General features: G+C 38.6%; 1 protein-coding gene across 1 annotated transcript; it reads right to left on the bottom strand.

The window, feature by feature from the left end:
• Positions 1-879: 879 nt before the first annotated feature.
• Positions 880-10,738, bottom strand: LOC117020071 (N-acetyllactosaminide alpha-1,3-galactosyltransferase-like). Its single transcript, XM_033102267.1, has 2 exons — positions 10,621-10,738; positions 880-1,880 (listed from the first exon to the last, which is right to left on the bottom strand). Exon 2 carries the CDS (start codon positions 1,594-1,596, stop codon positions 880-882), a length of 717 nt encoding a protein of 238 aa, XP_032958158.1. The 5' UTR covers positions 1,597-1,880; positions 10,621-10,738.
• Between the last annotated feature and the right edge of the window lie 296 nt (positions 10,739-11,034).

Below are 11,034 nucleotides of genomic sequence, written 5' to 3'. Positions count from 1 at the left end.
GTATATGTATAGACAGCCCACACTTGAAGAAATGCAAATAACTAACATAAATAACAAAATGGTACTCCGTGTCTCACACACAGTTTCTGGATCACTGGAGAAATAAGACAATAAAATCATCAGATTTACGTGACAGGTGAAGCTGAAGAACACAGCTAAATGTGAGAGCCAGAAAGGATTTGCTGCCTCTGCCTGCCTCGTCTAAAACAAGAAAAGGCTGAAGTCTAGAGAATTTACATCTAGAGATTATCATGTTTATCCAGGTCATGGGCCCTCACCGGCCTAAGTGCAGAAGGCAAAGTAGAAAATGATCAAGTCTTTGTTCCACTGGGTCTCCCACTGGCAGTTAATCACTTTAGTGTGTCACTGCAAATTTCTATATGAACATTTGTTGTTTTAAGAGTTTGCAAATCTCAACCATGTTCTTTCTATCTTTGTAATAGTAGATACGTTTTTAGAAGGACGTAAGGAATTTTTGGAGTCTAAGAATTTAAAATTCTATAATTGACCATTGTGAACATCTTTGGGAGAACATGCACAATCCATAACCAGATCAGAATATACTGAGAAAAGAATTTATTCAATTGTAAATCAGGTATTTTGTTTAATGTTTAAGGATAACTATTAATGAGATCTTTAGTTTGTCCACTTGGGATTTAAATTTAAATAAATTTTTAAAAATTTGGGAATTCACTCTGATTACCACAGTTTCATTCTCCCACATTACAAGGCTCAACATTACAAAAAGGAATACTATGTACTTGCTGAGCTGGTGTTTTGTTAGTATTTTCTTAAGATTAAAATTAAGTGTTACTTTTCTAAGGAAGTAGCCAGAATAATATTCTCTCAAATTCAGAAACCCACTGGAACAATTTAAAGTCAGATATTATTTCTAACCAAATTATATTCTTTTGTCTGCTGAGATATATTGACAATCTTAATATTTGAAGGCAGGCCTATACGATAATCCCAGCAATATTCTGGGGATAAGATTTTAGTGGGTTTGTTGAGAAGGAAATACTTGTTTAGGTGGCTTTCATCGTGCCACTTGGCTTCTATGTCATTTTTCTTGTCCTGGAGGATTCCCCTGAAGCGCTCCCCCGTTATGGTTAGGACCTGAATGGGTGTTCCTCCAAAAACGACCACGTGGTAATAAAAATCCCCCTGGCTGAACGGAATGTATGCTGCAGACTCCTTCCACCTCTCATAGCTGAACTTGTCATGCTCTGCCTTGTACCACCAGGCCCATAGCTGAGCCACCAACTGGCCCAACATCTCCACCCCAAAGGTGTCCTGGAAGAGGAAGTCGACCTTGTGTTGGATGTGGGTCATGATGTGCTCCCCAGTGGTTTTCATGGGCATCATGCTGATGTCCTGCCCCCTCTTCTCAGGCTGGATCTCAAACACTCTGAAGGAACCCAGAGGACCCAGCTCTATCAAAGTCAACCTGGAGACATCGTCCACCATGATGTAAAACATGACTTTGTGGCCAACTATGAAGCCCCTATTAGCGGATGTCAACAACTCCTCCAAGTAATGCTCAGTGTATGTTCCAATACCAAAATCGTCACACCCATGGTAATTTCCTGTTGCCATAGTAATTTTCTAAGATGGCTCTGTTTTAAGTGTCTTCCTACACAACTGGTGCCTTCCATCTGGTCATCACAACCTCTGGGAGTTTCTGTGGATTAAACCAGTCCGACAGCTGAAGCTCTTCTTCATTGTATTCATTGTTCCTTGTCTTTGTCCATCGTCTTCTCCCCTTGGTAATTGTGGCTCCCATTCTTAAACCACCTTGGAAACCACCAGTCCTTCTGACTGCCGTTACCACGAAGTTCTGAGGTTTTCAGCGATACATCCACAGGAAAGAGCCTTCTGGGCTGCAAATATATTCCCAAAACACAACAGTTACAGTTGAGACAACCAACATTGAAAGATCACTTTTCCTTTGACATTCATTTTCTTGACAGCCACTCATCGTCTGTTTCTCTCCCCCCAGACTAAAAGGCAAAACAACAAAGTTCTATAGAGTTTCGTTCTGCAAAAGGAGAAAAGGTTGGGAGGAAAGGGAAGGTGCTGTGGCTCAGCTGCTGATGCGCAGAGGCTGGGCTAGCTCTCGGCCTGGGCTGTGCCCTTGAATGTGGCAATGTGGAGCTGTCGCACCGCCTCCGCCTGAACCGAGCATGGTGTGCCACCGTCGCTCGATTCACGCAGTGGGCAGTGTGCACAGTGGGCAGGGACGTACGACTAAACCCTTCATTTTTAAGTCAAGACGTTAACTTAGGATTTGACCAGTATCTTAAGGAGCTACTCATTAATTGGGTTTTACTTGCCTAGTGGTTGCTCTATTTCTTGAGGCAGAGTTGGCCTATGTGTGCTCGTATGCTCACAGACTTAGTAGGGCAACCAGTCCGGATTTAGACATGCCACATTACAGCAGAGAAATACAATGAGGTTCAGAAACATTAAGGAGTTTGCCTCAATTCATTGATCTGATATATGTGTGTGTGATTGCAAAATGATCACCACAGTGTCTGGTTAATATCCATCACTTCACACAGATACAATTTTTCTTCTTGTAGTAAGAATTTTTAAGATCTACTATCAGCAACTTTCAAATATACAGTACAGTATTACTAACTATAGTCACTATGCTGTACATCACATCCTCATGATTTACTTATTTTATAACTAGAAGTTTGTACCTTTTGACCACCCTCACCCGTTTCTCCCACCCCACTCTCCCATTCCCACACCTGCCACTGGCAACTACAAATCTGTTCTCTGAAACCATGAGCTCAGTTTTGTTGTTTTAAGTGAGATAATACGATATTTGTCTTTTTTCTGTCTGACATATTTAACTTAGTGAAAGGACCTCAAGTTACATCCATGTTGTTGCAAATGGCAAAATTTTCTTCTTTTTTATGACTGAATAATATTACATTTAAAATACATACATTTAATATGGGGAATGTCATTGGTCGTAAAGAGTTGAAATAGAATCCAAGCTGATAGTCACAGGAAACGGAGACCTCAACTCAGCTTTGTAAAGGCCAAATTCTGCCGAAAACCTAATGAACTTAAGAGCCCAAGCTGGTCAACACCTTGCTTTCAGCCTTGTGAGACTCTGAGCAGAGGAACTAGGTAAACTCACCTGGACTTCCAACCTACAGAATTGTGAGACAATATTTTTTTTTTTTTTAAACCACTGGTTTTCTGGTAATTTGTTACAGCAGCAATTGGAAAATACTACACTGAAATTCATAGCACTTCTTAAATTTATAGTTGTATCATTTGTTTTGGAAAATTCTCGTCCTTTCTCCCATGCATTTTTTTCTGACCAATTCTTTCTGCGTTTCCCTTCTGGCCCTCTAATTAGATGTATGTTAGATATGTTCACTGTGTTCATTAGGTTTCTCTTTGTTCTAAGTATATGTTCCTCTTTTTTTCCCCTCAGTAATTTTCAAACAGAGGGGTAAGTGAAGTTTATTCTACCTTCCTATGTTTCAGTTCACCAATCCTACCTTCAGCTTTGTACAACCCAGTGCATTTTGGTATCCTTCAATTTAAAAAAATTCCATTAGATTATTTTTGGTATATTTCAGTCCTCTAGTGAATGTCTCCATTTTGTTATCTATTAGGTTGGTGCAAAAGTAATTGCAGTTTTTGCAATTGTTTTAAACCTTTTAAACCGCAATTACTTTTGCACCAACCTAATATTTTCTTTGCCACATTATTAGGATTAAGGTGAGAGTATATTGTATTTCATATACATTATATATAGTAAAAAGACTGTATATATTATATATAGTAAAGGGACTATATATAATATATAGTAAAGAGACTGTGAATATATATATTATATATATTATATATTATATATATATATACCATGTTTCCCCGAAAATAAGACCTAGCTAGACAATCAGCTCTAATGAGTCTTTTGGAGCAAACATTAATATAGGACCTGGTCTTATTTTATTATAATATAAGACCAGGTCTTATATAATATAACATAATATTATATAATGTAATGTAATGTAATATAATATAATATAATATAATATAATATAATATAATATAATATAAAATATAAGACCGGGTCTTACATTAAGTTTTTGCTCCAAAAGACACATTAGAGCTAATTGTCCAGCTAGGTCTTCTTTTTGGAGAAACATGGTAATATATATATTTTTATACACGAGGTCAGACAATTAAGTTTGCAAACTCATCCTAGAAAATGTGCTACATACCTCATTGCTGAATATTACTACAGTAACCTTCAAAGCCATGCACTGATGCCAGAGCTTAGTCTACCCTTCAAAGCAATTTTGGAATTCTTTTTCTGGAATGGCCATCAGAGCTGTCGTCGTATTACCCTTGATGTCCTGAATGTCATCAAAATGTCTTCCTTTCAATATTTCCTTTATTTTTGGGTGAAGAAAGAAGTCATTGGGGGCCAGATCAGGTAAGTAGGGAGGGTGTTCCAATATAGTTATTTGTTTACTGGCTAAAAACTCCCTCACAGACAGTGCTGTGTGAGCTGGTGCATTGTCGTGATGCAAGAGCCATGAATTGTTGGAGAAAAGTTCAGGTCATCTAACTTTTTCACCAGCCTTTTCAGCACTTCCAAATAGTAAACTTGGTTAACTGTTCATCTAGTTGATACAAATTCATAATGAATAATCCCTCTGATATCAAAAAAGGTTAGCAATGTTGTTGCAACAAGTTTGCAAACTTAATTGTCAGACCTCGTATGTATCTACTCACAGTCTCTTTACTGTCTGTGAATGCCATTGAGTGAGGAGGAACACCTAAGGGTTGAGACCCAGTTAGTAGACTAGAGAGTGCAAGAGTGCAGTGAAGGAGCATTTTAAGAGTAAGGGGTGCAGAAGCCCAGCTCATTCAAATGGCAAGGAGCCTGGGCTGCTGTTAGATGTGCTCAATCACATACTCAAGGTGTGGCTCTGAGAGACAACTCATGAATGGTCAGTTTTCAGAGGAAGCTGTGTGGTTGTGGCACATCTGTTTGTTTTCTTCTAAAGCCATCCTCTTGTGGTTTATAGAACATCAATTTTTTGCAGCAGCAATATGTCCGGACTCAAGAACTTTGCTAGATATGGAAACAAACAAAATGCCCATCAATAGATGACTGGATAAGGCAATTGTGTATTAGGAATTGTGGATAAGGAAATGGAGTATTAAGTACTCCATTTTATGGCAGAGTATTACTCTGCCATAAAAAAGAATGAAATCTTACCAGTTGCAACAACATGGATGGGCCTAGAGGATATTATGTTAAGTGAAATAACTCAGACAGAGAAACATAAATACCATATGATCTCAGTTGTATGTGGAATCTAAAGAACAGAATAAATGCGTGAACAAAACAGAAATAGAATCATAGATACAGAGAACAAACTGATGGTTGCTAGATGGGAGGGGGATTAGGGGACGGGTGAGAAAGGTGAAGGGATTAGGAAGTACAAATTGGTAGTCACAAAATAGTCATGGAGATGTGAAATACAGTAATGGAATATAGTCAAGAACATTGTAAAGATTATATAGGGTGTTAGCTGGGTTTTGGACATATTGGGGGGAATCACTTCATAGATTATATAAATGCCTAACCACTGCGCTGTGTACCTGAAACTAATATAAAATAATATTGACTGTCAACTATTATTGATTAAATTATGATGAGATGAAAAGTATAGCATAGGGAATATAGTCAATGGTGTTGTAACAACTATGTATGGTGTCAGAGGGGTAGTATCATTTGCTGGGGTTATCATTTTGTGAGGGGTGTAAATGTCTAATCATTATGCTGTTTTGCACACCTAAAATTAATTTTAAAAAAGAAAAAAAGCAACTTTGCTAGATATTTTTACTCCTAGCCTCCCTTACACCTAGGGCTGTCCATGTGATTGAGCTCTGGCCAATGAGGTATAAAAGGAACTCTACTCTGAGGCTTTGGGAATGTTTTTATTTTCCGATATAAGAAGATACATTTTCTCTCCATTAATATCCTTTGTCCCAAGGATTCTGGGGTGAAAATGTAATGCCTAAAACTGCAGCAAATACCTTGAGATTGTGAAGTGACAAACAGGAGGATAAAAAAACCAACATACCTGAAAGAGATTAAGTACTTGATAAAATCATTGAATAAACCCTTAAATTGCTTATCATACATGTTACTATTAAGTAAACAATTGATATTCCTAAAGTTTAAGACTGTTAGCTCCTTGTTTCTTGCAGCTGAAGACTTTATAATCTAATGAAATGTCTTGCCCTTGCTTTTATCTCAAACTTTTCTGCTTTTCACAGAAGATTTATAATTAATTAATAAGAAGAGGGACATTGGAAGAGAGAGTAAAAACTGAGCTCAAACATTGTTACCTTGGTACCTTTGGTAATTTGGTTAATTTTTTTAAACCTTTAACATAACATAAAAACAAAAAAGTGAAATTCAGATGTTCCACTAATTTGGGCAAACTTCATGTTCCTCGAATAATTTCTGAGAAAAAAATGAGATTTTTTAATAATTTCTGAAAAATATTAGATTTTCAGATTTCATACACACACACACACACACACACACACACACACACATATCACTTATAGCTGAAGCATGCATGTTAATAAGATTACATTTGTAACATACACTCCAGGTGTTTTTTTTTCTCAGCAGATAGAGTAGATTAATGAGGGAAATTGGGTATTTCAGATTAATTATTGCCTAAGCTTCCAAATGGAGTCAAGCTCAGAAACATGGGCAATACCTGCCAGTCAGGGGCATAGAGTACTTTTGTTTTGAAATAACAGGAGGCAGATACGTGTCTTGATCAAGTTTGGAATATGAGCTTATCTTTCTTTTCAAGCAAGCAGGAGGTTAGTTAAGGAACTTCCTGACTGAGTGAGCAGAGGTTCATCCTTCAGCTCTTTCTGACTAAAGCAGAGTGGAGCATGCCCCATCTAAGAGGAATGAATAAACAACTAGTTAGTTTGGGGCCAAACAAGGCTGGACCAGGCCCCATGCTCATGGATGCCACAGCTCCAATCTCAGGTCTTAAATAGATTTTTTTTCTGTCCTCCAACCTTTGCAGGCCAGCTTCTTCTTTGTGGCTAAAAAGAAAGTACTGACTCCAATCTTACTTTTAAGAGAAAGGAGGTTTGTGAATTAGAACAGGAAGAAGTACAATGCAATACGGTTATGGTGTTTGAAGCAGAGGCCTGGACTTTGTTTCTGATCACAGTGGCTGCTCTTTCAGCAGCTCACCCCGAACCTTCTTCTTCTCCACACATGTGAGAATTACACTGAACACCAAACAGAATGAATAAAAGGAAATCCAAACCAAGAAAAACTAATGAAACTGGAGGACACAACAGAAAACAGCCAGAGTATCCACAAAGAAATGATGACTAGATTAACAGATTTCTCTTTACAGTAATGGAAACCAGAAGATATTGAAGTAGGAATATTTTTCTGTGAGTCCTCAAATGATGTAAATGATGTTGGATCTGCCGGCAGTTTCTGGGTGTGGGCCGGGATCGTGTCTTGTGAAGCAGAAGAATGGACACACGGACAAGGGAGAAGCAAGGGGTTGTAAAGGAAGATAGTTTATTAGAGGCAGGAGAAGAGGTTGCAGCTCCCGAGTGGGAGGGGGTCCCGAATGAGGGTGTCCAGTGACACAGGCAAAAGCTCTTACTTTTATACCTTCCTGTTTGGGGAAGGGAACTGGAGCCCTCTAATTGAATTCATCTATCAGGTTTGTCCTGTTTGCCCATCCTGAAGGGATTAAAGAAAGAACCCATTCCTATCTATCAGATCTGCTCCTTTGTCCAGCTAAAAGGGATTTGAGATTATTAACCTCAAGGCGTATTCTCATGTCCCTGTCCTGGAGTGAAGGAGACATTCCAGGACCTGGAGTTTCAGGATATGGCTGCTTTTTTGTTTATTCCACCAGGGACCTTCCTATCTACCTAATGACATGCTAACTAACCTGTCTCAGTATTATCTACAAAGTGATCATAAGTAGTTAGAGGTTACTGAAATAAAGACTTTTCTCTCATAAACAAAAACTAAGTTAACCCCCAGAAGGCTGAAAGAACTAATGAAATCTCAGTTCTTGAAACAAGAACTGAGACAAATAAGGAAGTAGACAAAAAAGAAGTGGTCCAGATATGACATCTCTAATAAGAATTTACTATTGAGACAAGGTGGAATGGAAAATATTAGGTAAGAAGAACATGAAATGGGAGGGGTGAGTAATGAGAGTTTTAAGAAACAGGTTTCAAATTTCTTGCATTTTTTAAATTGAAGGTGGAAATTACAGATCAACTTTACATATTTTGAAATGAAGTATACCTTTTCAAAGTTTGTGTGACCACCAAGAAAGCAAAAATGAGATTTCCAAGTAAAAGCAGTAAAAGTTATAAAGTAACTTTAGAAACCTTAGTCTAATAGAAGGTCAAAAAGGAGGGGAAAAAGAAGAATCATAGAAATTTCAGGGCAAATAGTTCAGAATAAGATAGTCATAAAAATGGTTATGAAATTTTCAGTTATCAAAATAGATTAAACTTTCTAGTTAAAGACAATGTCTTGTATTAAAACAAAATCTAACTATGTGCTAGTTATATAAGACACACCTAAAACATAAAGACAAAGAAAGTATAACATGGAAAAACATTTTCAAGTAGAATACCAGGGAAAATTACATAAATGATACAGGATAGTTAGCATGTCCCTGGTGGAATAAACAAAAAACAGCTTATCCTAAAAAACTCTAGGTTTTGAAATCACTCCTTTGCTCCAGGACATAATGTAACAAAGGCCTTGAGGTTAATCATAAAATTCCTTTTGGCCTGACAAATGGAACAGATCTGATAGATAAGAGTGGGTTATTTTGCTAATTCCTTTAGAATGGGCAAGCAGAACAAACCTGGTAGACGAATTTCATTAGAAGGTCCAAGTTCCCTTCTTCAAACAGCTACCCTTCACCCAACAGGCAAGGGAAGGTATAAAAATAAGAGCTTTTGCCTCAGTCACGGGGCCTCCCCCATTTGGGACCCCCTCCCACTTGGGAGCACTGACTTTTATTTGCTTTCAATAAACTATCATCTTTTTAAAACTCTTTGCCTCTCCTGGGTCCGTGTTTCCATTCTTCGCTCTCAAGAGACACGATCCCGGCCCACACTCAGAAACTGCTGGCAGATCCAACATCATCTACATCATTTGGGGACTCACAGGAAAAATATTCCTCCATCACAAACACTAAAGAACTGCTATTTAAAGTATCTTATAGAATATTTCCTCTGTCTAATATAAAATTAAGTAGCAAACACATTTTTTACAGAGATTTAAAAAAAAAATCCCTTGTGTTAAGATTAAAAAAAAGAATAAAAGACAACACAATTCAATAAATCATTGATCAAAGATAAGATGATAGAAATTAGAAAATATTAGGATGAAATTCTTGCAAAGCCAGCCACCTCACAGTTTTAAATCCAGTGGTCAATTCCTAATTCTCCTTTTACTGCTGTTGATAGCTTGTTATAGATCCCTATTTCATTGGAAAGCATTCTTTGCTTGTCCTTTAGAACACCTCTCTCTCCAGACACACCTTCTCATGTCCTTTGCTGCTTCCTTTTCTCTCCAACCTTGTACCATGGGCGCACCTCAAAAATTGGCCATTGAGCTGCTTCCCTTCTGACTCTCCATTTGGACATCTCATCTGTTGCATGTCTTTAAATACCATCTTTCTCACATATTCTACATCTAACCTCCAGGAAGTTCTGTTAGCTAATCCTAGTTTTGCTGCTCTTACTTTTACTTCTGTGGGGATAGAGCCAGGAGTGCAGTTTCCAGGCTCTCGCCCTCACGTGGAAAGGTGCTGGCTCAGGCAGTAAATGGCCATCAGCTATGATTGGATGGCCAGCAGCTGTGGCTAGTTGGCTGGATACAGCTGTAACCAGTGAGCCATTGGCCACTAATATAACTGCCATGGCTACGCTAGTGGAAAATGGGGGCTAGCAAGAAGATGGTGGCTGAGCTAGCAAGCATGGATTACGTTAGCACGGCGGATTGCAGCCAGCAAGTGAGGTTGGTTGGCAGAAAGAAGTGGACGGCGGGTTGCGGATAGTGTGGCTCCTGCTTCCTGTGTCTCCAGCCCAGCCGCCAGCGAGAGTGTGGTGGTATGACTCCCCTACCTATGGCTCTGTGGGTGTTCCTTTTTGGCCTCACTATATCCTGTGTTCTTGTGTGGGGAGCGGGAGCTGAGACCCCCACATGACACCCCACGTGACAACTTCTTATAGTCTATTTTCAATGAAATTTAAATCACATCACCCCTTTGCTCAAAATTCCCAATGGGTTTGTATTTTGATTAAAGCAGAAATTAAAAGCCTTACAATGGGCCACAAGGCCCTAAAGACATTTCCCCATTCTCTCTTTGGTCTCCTTTGATGGTCTTCACCTGTGGCAGGCACAGTCCCACCTGGGCCAGCTTTTGTACCTGCTGCTCTTCCCCCATACCACCTCCTTCAGGTCTGTGCCCTAAGGTCACACCCTCAGTGAGGCCTACCCCTGTCCTTCTGAACCTACCCGGAGTTCCCCATTACCTTTGATAAGAGCAGGAAGCTCCTTGGGTCATTGTCTGCTTTTATCACTAGCACAGAGACTCTGGGAGGGCAGGCATTGGGATGTCTTTTTTCCCTGCTGTATCCTCAGCATCCAGAGGAAGCCAGCCAGCTCACGTAGGTACCTAATTAATATTAAAATTTGTTATGAAGGAAAATAATAAATAATAATTAAAATGCATGAAGTGCAGCATAATAGTATCTAGAAGGAAAGTGTCTTAAATGTTTATACTAGCAATGAAGAAACACGGGATATTAATTAAAAAATCCAAATTCAAGAAATGATAAAAGTTTTAATTGATAACAATGATTAAATGAGTAATAGTAGAAGTGAAAGGAAAGAAATGAAAGTTATAGGACCAGAAATTAATGGAATTAGAGTACCAATAAAAACAC

This window comes from Rhinolophus ferrumequinum, unplaced genomic scaffold, assembly GCF_004115265.2.
Source record: "Rhinolophus ferrumequinum isolate MPI-CBG mRhiFer1 unplaced genomic scaffold, mRhiFer1_v1.p scaffold_84_arrow_ctg1, whole genome shotgun sequence".
Lineage (NCBI taxonomy): Eukaryota > Metazoa > Chordata > Mammalia > Chiroptera > Rhinolophidae > Rhinolophus > Rhinolophus ferrumequinum.
The sequence above is the reverse complement of the archived record's forward strand: the minus strand, read 5'-3'. Positions and strand labels throughout refer to the sequence as shown.